Raw genomic sequence first — 20,315 nt, forward strand, 5'->3', positions numbered from 1 at the left:
TTTAACTCCGACGACGAGACTTGATTCAGTGCTGCGGCGTTTCGACATTTTAGAACGCATACATCCGGCTGCCTTTCAACTCTCTGTTTCACTCCGATTCCCTGGCGTTTCCTCAGTCCCATTCCCGTGCCCTCCTCACGAGATATGACGATAGTCGCCGGCGGCGTTGCCCCCAAAAAGAGACAACGCGTCGGAAGCAACAGCCGCTTCCCTTCCACCGTCGCCGTCATCGACTCCTCGCGTCCCGACGACTCCCTCAACGAAGTCTCTCATAAACCCTTTTCCCCGCCGCTCCTCTTCTTACTCTTTAATCCCGCCGCCTCCTCCTCCTCCTCCTCCTCCGCTTCCTCTTCCGCTGGTGGATTCAATGACGCTTCGACCGCCGACGTCGTCCTCCGTCTTTATGTCGAAAATTCCTCTGCGTTCCTCTCCGACGACTCTGAGTCCATCTCCGCCGTGGATCAGGCCGACGTCCAGATCTATCTCCACTCCGGTGTCCTTCGCCGCTCCAGGTACTTCTCCGCCTTATTGTCCGATCGCTGGCACAAGGAATCATGCCCTGCTGACGACGTCGTTGTTTCCTCCCCGGTCATCTATCGCTTCAACCTCGGCGTTTCTGCCACTTATGGCTCCATCGATTATCATCTCACCGTTCTTCAACTTCTCTACACCAACGACTTCTCCGACGTCGTTGATACTGCCTCCACGGCTCTCTCTTTGCTCCCCGTGGCGCTCGAATTGCTCTTTGAAGACTGCGTTAGGGCTTGCGTTCGATTCCTCGAGGCGGTGCCCTGGACCGAAGACGAAGAGAAGAAGGTTTTGGGCTTAGTCCCCTTTCTTAGCGATGAGGAGTCTCAGGAGCTTCTGGCTAGGGTTTCACCTGGTAAGATTGATTCCTCTGAAGAAATGCTTCACGGATTAATCATGTCTGCTATCCACAATCATCCCAATACGGCTTTCGCTAAGGCTTTCGTGGCCAAGTTGTTGAGGGATTTTTCGTCCAAGGAGTCTGCCAGGAGAGTGTTGGATCGCGCCTTTGAGACCAGCTTGAAGATTGTCAAGGAGTCGTTGGAGGAGTACTCGAGTCCTGATTTTCGTGGAGATCATAACGAGACTGAGGCTATCCAGAGGTTGAATTTGCACACTGCGATGACTAATGGGAGGCATTTGTTGTGGTTGGTTGAAAGGATGATTGAGCTCAGAGTAGCCGATACGGCTGCGGAAGAGTGGAGCGACCAGGCTTCTTTTACTGCGGATCTGCAAAGGGCTTTTCGCGACGATGCCTGGAGGAATATTGTGCCGGGGCTGCCCGCTGTCGTTCTTAGGTGCACTTGCAAGCTTGCCAATGCTGTTGCCACAGGGAACATTCTGGCTGCTAGACAGGTATTTGTCTTGACAACATGGATGTATCTTAGCTTTGCTAAGCATGCCCATTGTATCATACATGTTCGACAGTAGCTACTCTTGTATTTTTTTTTTCCCCCTTCTATTCATTCTAAAAATGCATTATCCTGTTGCAATACTTCAAGGTTGTTTAATGACAACGGGACGAAGTTGAAACAACTGAGCTTTCGACTAAATCCTTGCGACTTGTTCTTATGTCAGTCAATACCTTTTCCAGATTGACAGGACTTGAAACACTTTTTCCTGTTGATAGATTAAGGTTCTCTTGATTTGGCTGTGATTAGTCAACTTACCTCGAATGGATATTTGTGTACTTTGAGTGCTCAGAATGGTTCATGCGTCTATGTTCCCTGAACAGGTTAGAATGAAGCTTGTTAAAGATTGGCTACCGGTGTTGATCATATGCAAAGAGAATGTCTCCCATATGATGTCAAGCCACAAATCACTTTACCAGGAGCTGGAAGAAACATTTCTGAGAATCATATCCACACTGCCCATGTCAGATGCCCAAGAGTTGTTGCAGCAGTGCCTCAGCTTTTCAACTCGAAATGTTGATGATTGTCCTCACTTGGTCACTGCATTTACAACCTGGTTTCGACGTGCTAATCGATCTTTGCCGGCTGAGAGCCTTCGTCAATGATGGTCTTCAAGTCATGATAGGCTTTATTGGCTACAAAGTCGATTGTCATTCGTCAATGATGGTCTTCAAGTCATGATAGGCTTTATTGGCTACAAAGTCGATTGTCATTAGGGGAGGGACACTGCTATGTTTTGAAACTCTCATGTGTAGATGATTGTAAATTAAGCTTACTGTATGTTTGACGTCGCCCTTCAAGCAACCGGGTTCGCTTCTTTCAGAAGAAGCATAGGGGGGGTTCTTGGTGGCAACCATGCTCCTATCTGAACCAGTCTTGTTTAGTATAGTTCTTGCTGACTGATATCAAAGTGGAGATGTTGTCATTACCTCACAAGAAGAGGTTGTACGCTGTAAATGATGAACTTGATCCTTTTCTGTAAATAGATGTAACTTTGTCTGCCTCCGCATTTCTTCCTTTTGTCGCTTCCCTGATTAATACTAGTCTTTAACGGGTTTGTTTTACCGTGGATCGAGCCATAGAAGTCCTGCTGCTAATTGTTCTTTAGTTTTGGTACCAATTTCATGAAGTCACTTTGCAGCAGGCAAAACTGGGCACCCGACAGCTCATCAAATCACGCCAATCTTGAAGATGCTTCCCTTTGGTGTAATTCATGATTATTAAAGAAAGAGTAACGAGCATCAATTGGGATGTGAACATAATTTCGAATTCCTCCAAAAAAAAACCTACCACGTTTTCCCAGTCTTCCTTCATCTTTGCATGATTGACACGCTAATGCCCTCTCGCATCGTAATTTGAAGTAATTAACGTCTTCTTCTAATTTGAAGTAGCAGTATTTTGTGGTCGTCTGTCCTTGACGCGATTGAGAAAGTTAAAAAAATACAGCAGTCCAATGGCCGTGTTTCGCCATTGATATACGATAATTTGGTGGTCAAGTTACCTACACAATAGTTACCGACCTGGAGCCATTGAAATATGCTAGTCTAGTTACGCACATAATCACGCAGAGTCGGAGTCCAGACGCCAGCCCAGCACTCTCTGATGCTTGGTGAAAATCTTGTCGATGGGTGGGTTTGACCATAAAGCTGTGGATGTTGAAGACGTTTTTCCAGGAAGAGCCACGCAAATTTGATAACTGGCTCGAGGTTCTTTTAATACAGTGCACATATATTATAAACATAATCTACAGAACACCGCACCCTAAAAGAGGAAAAGCACGCCAAATTCGCAACGAGTAGGAGGAAGTGAGGATCATTGGAAAAGGAATTATTGCAGAGTATTAATTTGTATCTGAAACACATTTCCCTCTTGGAGTTGGAGGCCCCAAATAATAATATAGAAGGTTAGACCGTCCAGCTCCAATGAGACACGTCCGCTGCATCTCTTCTAATAGAACTAAACTTCATCAAGGACTACAAATTCACACACACATTCGGAAGTTGTGTAGTTGTTCAAGGGCCTGGACTGATCACCAAGGCTGGCTATTCTGCATCATGCGTAAGATCGGCTGCAGGATACTTTGGGAAAAATTGAAACTTCATGGATCCATGCAAAAGTAGACACAACTACTAGGGTTAGTGGGGCCTTTGGAGGTAAACACCTAAGAGCTGGCTAGCTTACAGGAAAAGAACTTTATCCGGGAAGCAAGGCCCAGTCAAGAAGAGGTCAGGAGATTGTTAGGACAGTCAACAAATTATGCTTTCTTTTTTGTCAAAGCCAGTTAAGACTTTTGATAATTTACAACCCTTAATCCACAGAAAATCACAAAAGCCGGCATCAAATTATGCTTTCAATTCGACAAGAACAGACTAAATCAGAATAGCCTCCTCCTGAAGTTTCTGGTCGTTCCTTGGTAGGTTTTGACTAGCAATCCCACTCCTATTCCTACTCCAACACAAATACTAAGACCAATCCCAACGCCTACTCTTACTCCAGCATTAAACCATGACAGTTCTCCATCCCCTCCTTCTATGTACTCCGTCCCTGGATGACGGCGGCTATAATCTTCCATTTCTGGATCACAATTCTGCTGCTCAGTGACCTGCAATAACACGAAAATGTTTGATGAGCAAAGTAGCAGGGTGAAACAACTTTTTGCAATATAATTGGAACTAGGAAGTTAAATTAAACATTAAGCCCATTCTTTTAGTTCCCTGATATCATGATATAACTACCTACCCTAGTTTAGTTACAAGCAGGTCAACATCCAATGCGGGATTCAAACTACTCAATAAAATCAGCTTGCTTAATGCTTACGAGAAAGAAACGGTAAAAGAAAATGAAAAAAGAGAGAATCAGATATCTCTGAATGTTGAAAAGAACCATGGAAGTGTGCAAGTCATTTCATTTCTTAGCATGCCAGTATCGTTGCTAGGAAAGCTGCTTGTTAATTCATTATGGTAATAACAGAGTATACATAAGAAAGGAACTCCCTATGCCTATGATTGAAGCAGGTTTCACACCATTAGATTCTTAAAAATTGCTGTGTCTTTGTCCTTAGGTGTTTAGGAATATGCAAGGTTGTATTTCAGTCGGAATACTAAGACTGTTGAACAATAACCAAATGTCGTGCTTGCAAATTCAGCAAGGATTTGAAATCATAGACAAAAACGACATCACTATGTCGATACCAAATTCAAATGATTGTAGCTAATGAATTTATCAACCTGCATTCCGTGTATAGATGATGAGTCATCTTTCTGGTTTGCAGTTGTCTCATGTTCTGGAATCGAATCCAGCATTGCCTTCCTCATTTGCTTCCTCTTGTGACCAAGCTGCAGAGCCTTAGTCAGTATAATCGGACAACCTGAAAAGCAACCAGCTACATAGACTTCGATTGATGGCGAGCCTGACTCCAGGTTCATGTACTGATTTCCCTTGAGGAGAACAGAGCCAACTGGTAAATCCGAGTCGCAATTCAAACTCCAACACTGGTCGTGATTTCTTGAATCTGCGCCAGTAAAGCCGTCACTATTACACAGTTCTAGTGCTCCCGACAGCACAAGAACATCCTTGTCAAAAACCTCAAGTTTCACACTCCCTGTCGTCCTAATACTGTCAGTACTCACGAAGGTAACTTCTTCAGATTTCTTGTCTATCCTATCTCTTCTTAAGAGGGTTGATACGCCATCCGAATAGATGCCAGTTCTAACACCATTTACTTCCAGAAGGGTATTGCAGTCCAGGGGAACGTGATTTAAGGTAAGATACTGGGGAGTTGAATCATCGATCTCACATTTGCTAACCCTGACATAGAAAACTCTCAAATCCAGCCAAGATAAAGAAGTCGTGATGCCACCGGACAGGTGCTTGTAGTGCCTTGGACTAGCAGGGTGGCAGCCATCCTCAGCCACTCCATTGCCATTCTGTTTCCCGTGAAAATTCCCCATGTTCCTCAAAAGGAAATAAATCTCTCTCTTAGTGAAATCCTTCAAGGCTCATCTTCTTTGATATGATGGCTTTAAACTCCTCATCAAGTAACAGACCGGCAAGAAAAGACAACCTGTAGAAATGTCAAGCACGATACGAAAGCCACTCAGAGCCAAGAGTTCAATTGCCACAAAAGAAAGGAGGGAGAGTAGAGGGACGGAGAAACTTCCTGTTGAAAAGTCGCGCACTACCAAAATGAAACTCGTTAGAAGAAATAGGAGAACCAACGAAGAGGGAGAGGAGCCTTTCCTAAAAGGAGGTGGAAGCCTCAAGGTATGTATTGGAAGATAGAACCTTGAAGAGGACAAAGAACGCGTCACATAAAAATGAGTCCAAAATTTGTTTCCTTTATTCGAGTCTGAGCAGCAGAAGAGAAGCAAACCACAACGGAATCTGAGAAACAGGAAAAGAAAAGCAGGGAGCAACTTTGCCGGGTAGGAGAAACTGAAAGCACCAGCAGAAGTACACAGATAACAGCGTTGCAATTCCCTTCAAGAGATAAATTCCTAATAGAGAGTTGAATCACAGGCAAGAGAATTTAGAAGCTAAGAAAAAAGGCCCTGCAGAAGGCCCTTGTCCTATAGGTAAACGAGGTTAACCTGTTTTCTACCAGTAATTTCTGGTCATAGAATCATAAGCTACTAAAGTGAAGATTAACATAAATCCCATTTATAAAGTGAATAAAGAACAATTGAATCAGAACTTGTGAAAGAAAATAAATTCTTAAACCTCTAGAGATTCAGGATGTAGGAAACAGTAATTGAAGCTGAATGCTATTTTGCTTCAGGATGTAGGAAACAGTAATTAAAGCTGAATGCTATTTTGCTACTAATTAAGTGCGATCAGAGATATTCACAAACTAGAGACGATGATAAAGGAGAAAAAGAATTACCCGGTACTAGTAAATCGCAAGCACATTCACTAAAGGACAGAATCATGCTCGTCATACCAATATGAAGAAACAAACAAAAGTCTTTGCAGGTTGTGCAGTGGGAGTGTGCGTGTTTAGATGCCTGCGTGCATAAACACCTACAGATCCAACGAAACTACAACCACTACTAATAACACACAGGCTGCTCCTTGATTCCGTTACGTGGTATACAAACATATGGCACAACTACTCACCAGCCAGACGCCCACCACAAATATCTTCGCTTCCGATGCAACTCTCGGCTTGATGAGTCACAGGCCTCTGTTTTCCAGTTCTTCAACTTCCAAATATGAATAAACAGTGGAAACCACTCCGAGAAGTTCTTTGTTTGAAAGCTATTTTTCTTTAAAAAAAAAAATTTTAACACATCTTTCAATCACCTCTTTAACGTCACGTCACGTACATCAAATTAAATTCCTACTGCATATTTTTCTGCAAATAGCAATCAAGTCAATTCTCCGACAGGAAAAGAACAGAAATACACAAAGAACGCACCAGCTAACTCAAACTACATAATGTCAGAAAATAGGAACAACCCAAGTGCTCAAATTTCACACTGAGAAATGGGTTGTCCTCTGTCTCTGCTTTTCCGATGTTGGTAGAGGTACAGAATCAATCACACGAGAAAACATTTAATTAAACTAGGTGGGGTGGTTAACAGAAAACAAAACCAAACAAGATGTAACGTTTCGTTTGGTTCTTTCTTTATATTAATATGTACACGTACATTACTCCCTCTAATATCCCGGGTTTGAATTCTAATCTCGCTCCCATCAAACAAACAAACAGGAAAAAAAAAACTCTAATCACACGACTAATCAAAGACGGTGAGGAAATATACGACGCAAATTGCATGTGTTGTTAGTGCAAATAATGATGGAGATTTGGAAAAAGTGGACGTGTCTAAGATTTTTGAGTATCTTATCCTGAAGAGAGAGAAGGTGTGAAACGAGATGGCATGGGGGGAGAGGCCAGCACCCAGCAGAGAGGTTGACAAGGCCGATGCAGTGAAAGGGATGTGCAAATTGAAATGCCATTATCATCATATCATATCGGATTTGGAGTTTGGACGACTTGCATGCATTTCAAACAATTACTGCTACACGGCAGAGAGGTCTACTCTACTCTACTGCAGTAACTACTCCCTTCAAAACTGGGAATGAAGCACGCCGAAACTGATCGTCACGTTTTGTACCTTGGGTTGAATCAGGAATGGAAGAAATCTTCTTACGGACGGAAACCCAAAAAAAAAAAAAAAAAAAAAAAAAAAAAAGGTGCAACAACTAACTCAATCCTTAAATAACTCCTCAATATTCTTACTACCTGATTGATTGCTGATTGTTGGAGACTTATTAGAAATGGTCATGAACTAACTCAATCCCTAAGTAACCCATCATTGTTGTTAAGATTCCCATTAAGCACTTGGTTGCTTTTTTGTTTTTACGATGGATGATGCTACGTGCGTTATTTTGTTTTCTTCTTCTTGATGTTTTTCCGTCGGTTCTCTCTCTCTCTCTCCCTTTTTTTTAAATACCTTTTTTTTTTTGGGTTGAAATTAGAGCTGTTAATCGAGCCGAGTATTTGGCTGCCGAGCTCGACTCGAGTTTAATTCGAACCGAGCTCAACTCGAGCTCGTTAGGAAAACGAGCTTTAAAATGTGTTCGAACTCGGCTCGTTAAGTGTACATGTGGCTCGAGTTCGAGCTCGAGCTCGACTCGTTTATCACAAACGAGTCGAGCTTCACGAGCTCGAGCTCGAGCTCGTGCAAATTAACCTTAATAAAAACCTATAATTTTTAATTTTTATAATTTTAATTTCTAAAATGACAAATATGCCCTTCATTAACGAGTTCTAACGAGCTACTCGAGTATCAAACGAGCCGAGCTTACTCGGCTCGTTAACTAAACGAGCATGTTTCGAGCTCGAGCTCGACTCGTTAACCAAAATTAACGAGCCGAGCTCGAGCCTTAACGAGTCGAGCTCTAACGAGCTTTCGAGCTACTCGATTGACTTAACAGCTCTAGTTGAAATGGTCCTGTCATTACTATCTGTGATGACCAAACTTCCCATACACTACACAAATTACGCGCTGGTAGAATTTGCATTGCATTTTTCTATTAAAATTTTTTTTGCATTTTTCATAAACACATTTTACGAGTAATCTTTTCACCTTACGTATTATCTGTACATTTTTTTTTGGATTAATCTTTCCTACACTGACAGTGTATACACTGTCATCGTTGGATGAATGATAACTATATAAAATTTAAATTTGAAATTCAACTTTTCGCACATGTCATGAATCAAACGATGATAGTGTATACACTGTCAGTGTATATAAGATATACTCTTTTTTTTTACAAAAATTTCAAGAAATAACGCCGGTTTTGTTATTTGCACACAGTCCCAACTCCTCCCATAATAAAGACTAACCAAATCCGAACGTCTTTCCTAAACGCATCAACAGAAGATTCAGCATCATGCTACAAAATTACTGCGTTTGATGGCTTTAATCCTGCTGAAGTTGCCAGGTTCTTTTAGTTGAGCACTAAAAATCCAATGACCGAAGGCCTTCTTTATTAACCCTTTTTTTAAAAATTTTTTTTTAACCTTCCTTATTAATTATTTTTTTCCCTTTAATAAAAAAGGCATACATACAACTTCGAGCCGAGCCGTGACAGTGGTGTAATCGGGGAGGCCATCCAGATCCAGTCCCATTGGGCTGCGCCCAGATACCTTACAATATCTGATCTCCCATACAACTAACTAATAGCCTACCAGACAGAGATGAGGACTGAAGGAACACGTGACCCAAGCGTCCGGTATTCATCCTCTTCATGGCTCATGCAACGCCCACATGGCCCTATCGCAAGGCGAGACAAGCTTCCCAATGTTTTTCTCGTCCGGTCTTAAATGTTTTTCTCGTCCGGTCTTAAATGTTTTTCTCGTGCAAAACAAAAGTGGTGGCCGGCTAATCAAATACAAAAAGCATGATCTAAAACCAAGCTCCCCTTTGGATGGCGAGTTTTTTTTGAGTCTTTCTTTGTGTAAAGTTTGACTGTAACTCATTTTAGAAAATTTTTTTTGTACAGTCGAGTGTTTGAAAAATGTGTAAAAAAAAAAAACTTTTCAAACTTGTAACCATCTCCAGCTTATTATTAGGTGTGTTTAAGGAACCCAACCAGAGGCACTTGCTTGCATCATCACGGGAAAAACAAAAAAAAAAAGGATTTTTTTTTGTTTTTTAACAAAAAAAATAAAAAATTAGACACCTGGGTCTGACGACATTTTTGAATCTTATCAGGCATACAGCTTCATGTACAGTATCGGGGCAATTCAAGTTGCTTAAAGAAAATCTCTAGACTTCCCTTTGCCTTGATATTGCAATCATTCTTTTTTCTGGCACCAGACAAAAGTACGCGACTGGAAAATAATTAGGAACTAGTATAAAAGCAAAATTAGCCACCATATTGGAAACGTACTACCAAATTCTCATGGTTGCACAAAAGAGAATACGATCACGGCTACTTCCAGCTTGTAGACAAGTTTCAAATGATTCTTTCTATCAAATCAGTGAGCCTGCTTTATAAGTAAGCCAAATCAAAACAACTAAGGACTAGTCCAACGGGTAAAGTCTTCAACAGGCTTCTCGGCAAAAGGCAAAACCTAAATCAACGTCTTTGCTTTTTCCGCCCATCCTTTAATTTTCAAGATCTTTTTATTTTTTTTGGGTTGTGTCGCCGTGGGGAAGGGGAAGGGAAAAAGTAGGCAGCGAAATGGGGCTTGAGCACATTTGATAGAAATGTATTCCACCCTGGCAACAATAACCTATCATCTGTCAATTTTCAGCATCCTATCACTAACATGAAAGGGGATACGAAAGATAACACCTATAGATGAAAATCAACAAAAGCATACTCTTCAAAGCTACAGTGGATACCCTTACTCAAGAATTCATGAAAGGATACGGCTAGGGGAAGGTTTGGGACTGGACAGAAGTAGTAGAAGAGAAACCGGTCAACCGCAACCCGAAGCTTTGTCACCGTGGAACAGCAAAGTCTAATGCATTTGTAGAAAGAAAAAATGAAGGCAAATCAGCGAAAAGTTTTTCTGGTAAGTGTTCTCAAAGATCATTTATAGTAAATTCAGCTGCAACAGTAATAGATTATGAAAGCTGATTGAGTTCCTAACTTCTGTTACTTTTGCAGTAGTAAGACCACTATGACCATCTATTACTATTGGTTGCCGAGTCTCATCTGATGGGAGGATAATCCAATTAACTTTCATGCTTCTTAAATAAGCTTAGAGATGACAGACTTTAAGACTCAAACCAAGTGTAGGGGGGGAAATAAAAACCTTCCCCAACAATTCAAGGAGATAGCATCAGGAAAGTTTAAACAGGACATTTAGGACAACAGATAATGAAGCACCCCAAGGAGCACCAGAGTTTTGTGTTTACCGTTCATTACCTGTATTGGATAATGAAGGGCGGGTGGATGATTGAAGTAAAGAGGAGGAGTGATATGATTGGTAAACAAAGTAGGAAGCATCACACAGGGCAAAACTATGGTGCTCTTCCAGTTCCCTAGCAAAGGGTAATGCTGGGTAAAATCAATAACTTTCACATTATAAGTACTTTCACCCACAAGAAGCATTTCATTCCCAACATAGGTGTATCAATACAAGTCCATCAAATGCAGGCATAAAACAATAGCCACCTCAAAACTCAAAATTCAGCAGATTCTGGACAAAGAAATTGTTAGGTATATATAATCCTCTTACATACTTCTGGAAAAATACCCACTCAAGCCTGTTTAGTAAAAGAAGAAAGATTCTTCAGTACAAGCAGAGAAGACCAGCAGTCAGAAGAATAAAGTCTCAAAAAACCAGAGAAGAATAGACAAATGAAATTATACAGAAAAGGCTGCCCTTCAACCTCACCCAAAAGGAATCCAAGACAGAATTCCTCCATATCCCAATCAGCAACATGAAACACAATCATCATTGGGGCAAATGGGAAGCAAATAATATCACTTGTTATCAGCGGGTGTTTACCCAAAAGCAGCAAACTCAAGCTAGTTATTGAAATCAATCTAATTCCAACATCAAAAGGGGTACAGGAACTTCAACCAAAAAAGAAAAAGGAAGTATCCAATTGCCTTCTGGTGGTACCCCAGCGAAATCTTGTCACAAAGGTATTGCAAGTCCTATACCACCATCAAATACAACAAGCTCATGAGAACGTAATAGACAATTACTCGATGAATTCTGTGTACAGCTACGAAGTTTGTAAAGGATTATCTAATAAGTGCACTTACTGTGATCATTTAGACCCCCAAAATCTTAAATGAACACACAAAACAGCTTAATTCCCGAAACAACTTTCAATCACTTCATATATAGACTACATAACACAAAAAGGATACGGGAAAAAAAAAGTCAAAATCGTTGAACCATAGTGAGCTAAAGATTAGGAAAAGAATAGAGACCTTGAGAGAGGAAGCTCCAGCACGAGGAATCAAAGGCAATACTGGACCTGAGACGAGCTGAAGCTATGGCGCTATGAAGCGGCATCATCGACTCCACGCTCCCCATTGCCGCAACAACCCTGTCAGGTCCGGAAAACAAATAGTCGATTATTAAAATAAACAAAAAAAAAAGTGATGCGTAAGTGTGGAGGACGATTTTGTCACCTAATTAAAGAAGTACCTGATAAGTAATTAAGAAAGAGTCAATGATATGAAAAGGGTACCTGGAGGCAGCTCGAGGGAGGGGTGAGGTGGAAGAAGAAAAAGGGAAAGTTGGAATTGGTTTAGGAGCAGCCATAGTTCTTCTGAGTACCGAGTTTGGACGAGAGGCCACAGACCTCGCACTCGCCATTGCTGCTAATCTGTACGCCGTTGCCATTTTCGGTTTTGTATTTCTTTCTGACGGAGACTATCCTCCCAGTCTATCCAGTGAGTGATATTACAACGGATCGTATCAAGGGTTTTGACCCACTTGAATTGCAAGCTCCGTTCGCAAGGGTTTTGCTATCTTGTGTGTGTCACCGCCAGAAAGACGACGCCGCTTGGTGAAACTTTTCTCTTTGGTTAAATTAATATCACTTAATATCTAAAACTAGGGGCTGAAAGCGCGCAGGTGTTGGGTGCTTCTATTTAAAATTTTTTACATAATTTTTAAGGAAAATTACAATAAGATTGATAAATCTGAAAGTATTGTAAATATAAGTTATTAATATATATATATATATATAATAAGTATCATATCAGTTAAAATAGAATTATTTATAAATAAATTCTTTCACACCTTACACAAAAATAGTTAATTTTTAAGTGCACGTAGTATTTCTTCTATATATGTTAATCAAGAACATAGAAGGAAATGTCAAAAAAGGCTAACTAAATAACGTAATAAGAAAACATCCAAAATTGAAATAATAATATTTTACTTTTTATTATTCAACATCAACATAACAAATGAGAGCTAAAACTTTTTTTTTTTTAATATCAAGTAGATAATTTCCATCCTTATACTACACCTCATTACAAGATTAAAAAGAGTTTAGCACTTAACTTTGTTCTTAATTAGTTTTATCTCATCCACATCAATTTTGACAAACCTGACACTCGAAAAGAATGAGTCAACCTTGTAAATATATAATGGAAAGTTCAAAAGCATCACACAAATAATTTGAAAGTATCAGACAATCCATCTTAACTATAGTTGAGGAAGTCCCTAAGTTTTTGTGCACATAGAATCCAAAATCCAAGCAAGTTGATGCCTAATATATTTTTGGTCTTGTCAAGCTATCCGTCAAGCATGATGTGGATTGGAGCATAGAATTTATAATTGTTCTAATTAATAGGAAAAAAAAACATAACATAATCTAAAAGCAGGATTTTTAGAAAGAAATAAATTTATAGGTTCACATTAATGGAAATCCATTGAGAACAAATAAAGTGAAATTAAGAGCTGGCTCGTAGAACTTATTGAGGATAATTTTTGCACTTTTGCCTCTCCTAAAGCAATCAGTAATGTCGGCACCAAATTTGTTGCATTGGACAAACAAACACGAGTAAAACTTCTTTGGGAGCTCAAGGTGTCTATTTCATAAAACATTATTAAAAGGAATAAGTGACCCGTTCTCACAATTTAACCCTAAAGAGAATACCCTTCACATTCTCTTGAAAGATTCACACTATAAAAAAAATATGAAAATTTGTTTCTTCTTTGATAGCACATCTCAATCGTAATGGTGAAATACAATAGAAAAACACCCTCATGTGAAAAGAACTTGTTTGGTAGAGCAAACCCATCATAAAGCCAAAATGAGAAAAAATTGCACACATGAATTGGAGTTGGAAGCCACAAGTAGAAAGTGGTTAATGATATTTCCCAATATTTACTTGTAGATGTGGTATTTTCACTACTAACCCTACAATAATAATCAAACAGTCACTATATGTTTCAAAATTCCATATGAATAATGAAATTATGCTAGTGTAAAATAATAATACATAGAATTCTGTGAAAGCAAACAAATGAAAATTTGGTGGAACAGAAAATGCTTCTTTGAAAGTTTGTACTAAACCAAAAGGAGTACTTAAATCAGCAAAATTCTAATTTATAAGGTTCACAACTTTGATACAATTAAATTGAAAATAAAGAAAAAGAATTGGAACAAGTTGGCCGTGATTGTGATGATGATCATCCACCATAAGTTTCATAATAATTTGCATTATTTTTACCTTTACATCTTTCTTTCCAATTGCCTTTTTCACCCTTGTAAGAAACACAAAGAAATATTTGACTTTAGAACAAAATTGGAAAAGGCAGGAAACTGATCTTAGTTTTATAGAGTGGTTGGAATCCAAAAAAAAAAAAAAAGAAGTTTGGTATAGATAACTGGTGCAATATAAGGTTAGGAAGAAAAAAGATCCTACATTCGTAGATGTTGGGGAAATATGGAAAGAGCAAGAAGCAAACAGATGAATGTGTGAATAATTAGAAACAACTGTTACTTAGACAATAATTAATTCAATTGCTTGTAGGTTATGTGAGACCAAAAGAAAAAATTTTGATTAGTTGAAATTTATTGATTAGGTCCGAGTAAGTAGGGGTTGAGACAATAATGATGGGTCTATTAGGAAGTTGACATAATGGTACGTTGAACAAAATTCTTTCTTATTCATGCTATGCTCAAATCCAAGGATCGCAGGATTATGTAGCGGGATCTTTCCTCAAAATCAAAATCAATAAGCATGTCAAAAGAGGGAGATTTTTTTCACAAAAAAAGAAAACAATTTAGTCATACTCGGAATAAAGAATACCCGATTATCAAAATCCAAAGGCAACATCTATTATGCAATAACAAAAAGAAATAAAAGAGGAAGAAAAACCATCGCATATTATCATAATGTTATTAAGAGGTAATTATATGATAACTAGAGAGATTCTAGTTTCCCTTAACCGTTGTACCTTTACTTAACATAATGACCAGGATACTACAAATTTAATTACCAACTCAAAATGACATAAAATCCACGAAGTTCTAGAACCTTTGAGTGTTAATTGTCACGTCAAATGGCAAAGAAGTAATTTCACACATAAATAGTGTAATAATTAATTAAATGTCACATGCATAACTACACATTCAAAACACAAGAGAGATAATACAGTCAAATTAATAGAATTTCTTGCTTCTGTTATTTATACTCCAAGTTTCACCGCATATCAATACCCACCTTAAAAGACGAAAATAACTCTTAACGCAGTTTGACAAAAATTCATTATTATTATATAATATAAGGATACCTGAGTCAAGGGTGCAATATGACCGAGCTCGACTTGGCTCGAAGCTCGGCCCTAGCTCGATTTTGGGCTAAAACAAAACGTATTCATCCATGCAGATTTTTTTGAAGGATATTCATCCACACAGATTAAGAAGCCGGCTTGCAGGTATCATTACAATCTTGCCAATTAAAAGTTCATAAACAAGGGGCACTTGCTTAAAATTCATACCCAAATATACATATGTGCACATTGTACATTCTACAACAAGAAGATGCGTCTGTGTCATTATGAAGACAGACTGGGTACCACTCCTGGGGAGCGCTTGTGTATTGCAAAAAGCCCTATAGTCAGAATGCTAATATGCTATGCGTGATGTGTCGTTTCATGTCAACTAGAGCATGCTGTCAAAGAGCCAACATCAGTTTGAGAATCAGATGATTCTTCTTCAAATGTAACACCAGATTCGAATCTTTGACGCCTTTCTACTGCAGCCTGGACCCTCTGATCAAACTCTTCATCAGTGCCTCCCAACATATATCGCAGCTTGAAATTCACCCGCTGTTCCACCATAATCCTATGCCGAGGAATTATTCGTTCATCTAGAGAATAGCTGAAAAACCTGCAGATTGTTTGGACATGTATGGATAACCAGCACTACTTAGAATGAGCTTCTGAGTACCATATGTGCATGTGAACAGATTTTTGGAAAGAACTTCTTCATCATTATGTATACCTTGGAAATTCGATGAGATCCTGCAAAGGTCGAACCATGGTTCTCCGCAGATACCGGTATTTGGGACGGAGGAGATCTACGTTGTACCGTAGTAGTATGGGAAAATCAGCTATCATCTCACCCAATTTCCGGAGAGAGATACCAAGTGACAAAAAATATTTCACATTGTGGTCCAGTTTATTTGCTATGCTGCATCCCAAAAGCTCTGGCCCCAAAGCTATTACCTTGCCGATGTCCCTCTGGGATACTCCAGCTTTCGTCAACAGAAAAACAACCTGAAAGAAGATCAAAGATTGCCAGTAATGCTATACACTACAAATAGATTTAATGTTTTAATGTTGAACAAGAAATGATATGAAAGGAAATCGCAGATTGTGGCTTACTGGACAAAGCAATTTCTCTGACCAACAGGCATAACAATTTCACTATTAGAAAATCTGATTCAGATTTTCAATTACTATGTCTTTCACCGAATTGTCTATAATCATTATGTGAATGTTATAAGCAACAAGTTGCAAAACAATCAGGGATATACTGTTTGATTGAAACCATACACTTTACTCATGATCCAGATCATCTTTCTTTTTCTGAAAAACAATCCCACATTTTATAAGGGATCGGTAGCATAAGATGAGAAAAAAGGAAACAAAAGATATTAAAAAAAAATCGGAATTGGATGATGATTGTTTATACACAAGTAGGGAGAGTCTATCTGATGCATTCTATCACATATGAGGCAGAATTTCTCCAACATATCAATCATTCAACAAGCTTAGAATCAAATGAATCGTGCATATAATTCTACAAATAAATTATTCAAAGGGTATCATATCCAAACATAAGCAACTTAATTATATGTATGATCATTAAAGCCCCATGTTATGAAGCACAGAGAAAAAAGGAAGAAGCAAAGACATTAAAAGTAAAAAGTGAGAACAACGTACAACTGGGCGGATCTTCTTGTTAAGGCTGTATGTCAACAAAGGGGGAAACTTCGCAATCATATTGCCAATGGCTTCTTCTTGAACACCTATGTCCCGTAAAAACTGAACCTTCATATAACAAACATTCATTTTGATTAAATATGAAATACTATGGCAAAACTGTCTGATATTATGTGATTATCATAAATTTAGAGGAAAGAAAGCAAAAAGAAGTTAGGGGAAAAGAAACATAGCCAAGACTATAGAAAATATCAGGGGACAATTGAACCCCACAACAAGGCTAATATCTTCCACCAGCTTCACAGGCCATGCAAAACAACGTCACCAGATACATCTGACCATAATACTAAAGATGAAATGCTCCTTCGTCCTTTTATGGATTTAAATTTATTTAGAACCATGAATGCATAAATGCTTTGATACCACATCATTTATATCTTTGAAAACCCAACATATCACTGAACGTGAGATCAATTTCCGTGGCATACCTTGGGCACAATAATTGTTTCCAAATCCACACAGAATATCATTGGCTTGATACAAAGAATTCTTCTCATGCTGTCTCTGGACATCCCAAGGTAGTAAAAATACTTCACAAGAGGCTTCCATTTCTCCTCAATACTACATGCCATCAGTTGTGGCTTAAATGCTAGTAATTTGCCAACGTCTTCATCATTGAGACCAAACTCTTTCAGAAATGTAACCTGGACGAACAAAGAGGTGCATCTAACTTAGTTAACAGGAGGTATAGCTAGCCCATATGCCAAAAGACATTTCAGTTAATCAAACTTAGCATTATAGCTAGGAGAATGTAAGTGCTTTTGTACCATCAAATAGCAAAATTCTGTACAACATATGCATGCTTGCACTGCCAAAATAAATCAGGTTTATTCTTCAAACATTAAATTAACATGTATGAAAGGGCACTAGTCATTACCAGCATGTAATACAGTTGAAAAGCACCTTTATCCCTGAATAGAATGTAAACATTGAGGAGAAAGCGTTAACAAACATACCTTTTGGTTCATCTCTTCCATTGGAAAGTATCCAAGCACCTTAGGATAGTCAAAAACCATTGTCCCAAAATCCTTCTCATCCATCCCCATATTCAAGTAAAATTCCACACGAGCCTTGAGTTCCTCCATGCTAAAAGACAAGATCTCAGGGCATCGACTCACAACATAACCCATCCAATCCTTCCTAACTCCATTGTCCTCCAAATAGCCAACAATCTCATCCAATTCCTGTGAGTTGCACTCCAATACATTCCCTCCAGCTCTCATCAATGCAACCCCAATATATCTCCCTCTCACGTATATTGTCTTCAACCACTCAGCCAGTCGTCTTATAGAGTTAAGATTTCCTCTTGACATGCAAATGAGCTTCGCAATTTGAGGATAGGATAATGAATTGTGTTTCAACCACCTACAAGTTTCAGTAAGCTAAATCATGATATCAATCCAGATTTTGCAAGCAGCATTGCGCTGTTGCTACTGTTACGGAAACTTGACCACATAATCATTTTTATAAGCCACTTGTTCTAAGTGAACACATTGGGACAATTAACAGTAAAGCCATTAAATCCTGATTATATATCAAAGATGATCGAAACTTCAGGAGATAAAGTCCTATTACCTTATAAGAGGCACGACACCAGAGTCGTCTATGAAGGTTCTGGCACGAAAATTGTAGGATGCTGTTGAAAATTCGGGCAATTGCTTCATGGAAGCAGCTTGAATCATCACAAAATCAATAAAATCAGACAACTTTGAAATCAAATTCGTCGAATAAGTGATCCCAAATTTGCCCTTTCTCATAGCCTCCTTGAAAATCTCTACAGTGACTCCCCTTCGTATCTCAAGAGCTTTCATCAGCATCTCGTCATCATCATCGTTTGCAGTAATAACAAGATTGCCCTTTTGCTCTTCGAAAAGATTTTGAAGTGGTGGCAAAGAAGCGTTGAAATCTGGGCCACTTGGGCATTGAACATAAATTGAACCTGGGAATTGTGGGGTTCTTTTTCTTATTAGAGACATTTTTAGAAGCTTCGCTTTATCTTCTCGAGGGATTAGCTTTCCTTGACTCTCGGGATGCGCTGATGGGGGTGTCGAGTTTCCTTCTTGATGGGGTGAGAGGTGGCGGAGGAGGAGGACGGAGGATTTTGCATTGTGAGTTCGGAGGAAATTTTCTTCATTGTCTGACGTGGGGGAGGAAGAAGTGGTTTGTGGGTTTTGGTTGTGGTTGAGGGAGGAGGATATGGAGAGCTGACGGGTGCGTTTATAGGTAGAGTTGGTGGTGGAAGGGAGGTGGAGAGTGGGTGAAATGGAGGGCAGCCGGTGGTCTCGGAGGCCGAGGATATCGATTGAGTAGAGCTGATGATACTGGGATTGACCAGCTAACATTTTTCATCCCCAGCCTAGAGGGAAGACAGTGGAGATAGGGGAAGATATTACGGGTTGACCGAGGGATTGAGGGGTTAAATTATAAAAAATTTAAAGTTAAAACCGTGGGGGTTTCAGGTCAAGCAACAGAGGGTTTATTCCATTTTGACAAAAAAAAAAAAAAAAAACAGAGGGTTTATTCCAAATTACTACCTGTTACTGTATAAATTAACGATTTTATTTTTCCTTTTAGGACAATTATAAGTTTAGAAAAGAAATTAGGGAAAATGGCCAATTTAGTCCCTAAACTTTTTTTCCTGTCGATTTCGTCCTTATATATTATTTGTAGCCAATTTGATCCTTAAACTTATATTTCAGTTCCAATCAAGGAACTCAACGGTGGAGCCACCGCATAATTTCCTTCAAACTCCTAATTGAGCAACCCAAAAGGGGTATTTTAGGGATTTCGATGGTGGGGCTGTAACAAAAATTAACCAACAGATAAGTTTTGTGAGAAATATCCAAAACCCAAAACAAAAACAAAAACAAAAAATTTTTCAAAGCTACCAAGCGGTGCTGCTGGGGTTATGTGGTTTTTGTATCTGGGAGGAAATGATTTCCAAGGTGTTTACCACCTTGTCTGTCTGATTTGTGTCCAAGCTTGATGGAGTTGGTGTTGTCCTGCAATAATTTGTCAGGTAATGTCCCTGAAAGCTTTGGTGCATGCTTTGTTTTGGAACTATTTGATAGCTCAAACAATAAATTTTCTGGTGAATTACCTGTTGATACCCTTGTGAAGATGAGTAACTTGAAGAATTTGTCCTTGTTATTCAATATTTTCATTGGTTCATTGCATGAATCTTTGTCCAAGATGGTCAGTTTGGAGACTTTGGATGTGAGTTCTAACAATCTATCTGAGGTGATTTCATTTGGGATTTGTCAGGACCCCAGGAACAATTTGAAAGTGTTGTATCTTCAGAATAATTTGCTCACTGGTTCAATACCAGAGAGTCTGAGTAATTGTTTCAAGTCGGAATCCCTTGATCTCAGTTTTAACTTCTTGACTGGGACAATCCCATCTAGCTTGGGATCATATCTCAG

General features: G+C 39.2%; 4 protein-coding genes across 9 annotated transcripts; 1 reads left to right on the plus strand and 3 right to left on the minus strand.

Annotated features, from left to right (window-relative positions):
* Positions 1–2,442, plus strand: LOC113762746 (BTB/POZ domain-containing protein At3g05675-like). Of its 4 annotated transcripts, none has more exons than XM_027306324.1 (3): positions 1–1,383; positions 1,763–2,064; positions 2,124–2,442. In XM_027306324.1, exons 1-2 carry the CDS (start codon positions 145–147, stop codon positions 2,042–2,044), a joined length of 1,521 nt encoding a protein of 506 aa, XP_027162125.1. In that variant the 5' UTR covers positions 1–144; the 3' UTR covers positions 2,045–2,064; positions 2,124–2,442. The 4 variants fall into 4 exon arrangements, with proteins under 4 accessions (XP_027162125.1, XP_027162126.1, XP_027162123.1 ...); XM_027306325.1 differs by having other exon boundaries at positions 1,763–2,046; positions 2,106–2,442; XM_027306322.1 differs by having other exon boundaries at positions 1,763–2,442.
* A 1,338-nt stretch (positions 2,443–3,780) lies between these two features.
* Positions 3,781–6,637, minus strand: LOC113763595 (uncharacterized protein At1g01500-like). 2 transcript variants are annotated; one of them, XM_027307446.1, is made up of 3 exons: positions 6,555–6,637; positions 4,667–5,502; positions 3,781–4,041 (listed from the first exon to the last, which is right to left on the minus strand). In XM_027307446.1, the coding sequence occupies exons 2-3, from the start codon at positions 5,387–5,389 to the stop codon at positions 3,814–3,816; spliced, it is 951 nt and encodes a 316-aa protein (XP_027163247.1). In that variant the 5' UTR covers positions 5,390–5,502; positions 6,555–6,637; the 3' UTR covers positions 3,781–3,813. The 2 variants fall into 2 exon arrangements, with proteins under 2 accessions (XP_027163247.1, XP_027163245.1); XM_027307444.1 differs by lacking the exon at positions 6,555–6,637 and having other exon boundaries at positions 4,667–5,797.
* A 3,444-nt stretch (positions 6,638–10,081) lies between these two features.
* On the minus strand, positions 10,082–12,421 carry LOC113761568. Of its 2 annotated transcripts, none has more exons than XM_027304624.1 (3): positions 12,113–12,421; positions 11,850–11,968; positions 10,082–10,419 (listed from the first exon to the last, which is right to left on the minus strand). In XM_027304624.1, exons 1-3 carry the CDS (start codon positions 12,265–12,267, stop codon positions 10,400–10,402), a joined length of 294 nt encoding a protein of 97 aa, XP_027160425.1. In that variant the 5' UTR covers positions 12,268–12,421; the 3' UTR covers positions 10,082–10,399. The 2 variants fall into 2 exon arrangements, with proteins under 2 accessions (XP_027160425.1, XP_027160424.1); XM_027304623.1 differs by lacking the exon at positions 10,082–10,419 and adding an exon at positions 11,064–11,567 and having other exon boundaries at positions 12,113–12,417.
* Positions 12,422–15,349: 2,928 nt separating this feature from the next.
* LOC113762581 (transcription termination factor MTERF2, chloroplastic) lies at positions 15,350–19,259 on the minus strand. Its single transcript, XM_027306091.1, has 6 exons — positions 18,469–19,259; positions 17,850–18,258; positions 17,322–17,537; positions 16,834–16,941; positions 15,890–16,164; positions 15,350–15,775 (listed from the first exon to the last, which is right to left on the minus strand). The coding sequence occupies exons 1-6, from the start codon at positions 19,233–19,235 to the stop codon at positions 15,544–15,546; spliced, it is 2,007 nt and encodes a 668-aa protein (XP_027161892.1). The 5' UTR covers positions 19,236–19,259; the 3' UTR covers positions 15,350–15,543.
* Between the last annotated feature and the right edge of the window lie 1,056 nt (positions 19,260–20,315).

This window comes from Coffea eugenioides, chromosome 2, assembly GCF_003713205.1.
Source record: "Coffea eugenioides isolate CCC68of chromosome 2, Ceug_1.0, whole genome shotgun sequence".
NCBI classification, from domain to species: domain Eukaryota; kingdom Viridiplantae; phylum Streptophyta; class Magnoliopsida; order Gentianales; family Rubiaceae; genus Coffea; species Coffea eugenioides.

Bases quoted from the DNA above. Each gene is read 5' to 3' on its own strand.
- LOC113762581 (XM_027306091.1), bottom strand. From the start codon at position 19,235: ATGTTAGCTGGTCAATCCCAGTATCATCAGCTCTACTCAATCGATATC. The intron at 17,538-17,849 runs GTATGTTTGTTA...TTGTTCGTCCAG, and splicing joins TGGAAGAGATGAACCAAAAG to GTTACATTTCTGAAAGAGTT. The intron at 16,942-17,321 runs GTATGCCACGGA...TGTTATATGAAG, and splicing joins AAACAATTATTGTGCCCAAG to GTTCAGTTTTTACGGGACAT.
- LOC113761568 (XM_027304624.1), bottom strand. From the start codon at position 12,267: ATGGCAACGGCGTACAGATTAGCAGCAATGGCGAGTGCGAGGTCTGTG. The intron at 11,969-12,112 runs GTACCCTTTTCA...CGGACCTGACAG, and splicing joins CTCCCTCGAGCTGCCTCCAG to GGTTGTTGCGGCAATGGGGA. The intron at 10,420-11,849 runs GTCTCTATTCTT...CAAATGCATTAG, and splicing joins CTGGAGCTTCCTCTCTCAAG to ACTTTGCTGTTCCACGGTGA.
- LOC113763595 (XM_027307446.1), bottom strand. From the start codon at position 5,389: ATGGGGAATTTTCACGGGAAACAGAATGGCAATGGAGTGGCTGAGGAT. The intron at 4,042-4,666 runs GTTGATAAATTC...GTGTTATTGCAG, and splicing joins CATCTATACACGGAATGCAG to GTCACTGAGCAGCAGAATTG.
- LOC113762746 (XM_027306322.1), top strand. From the start codon at position 145: ATGACGATAGTCGCCGGCGGCGTTGCCCCCAAAAAGAGACAACGCGTC. The intron at 1,384-1,762 runs GTATTTGTCTTG...TTCCCTGAACAG, and splicing joins ACATTCTGGCTGCTAGACAG to GTTAGAATGAAGCTTGTTAA.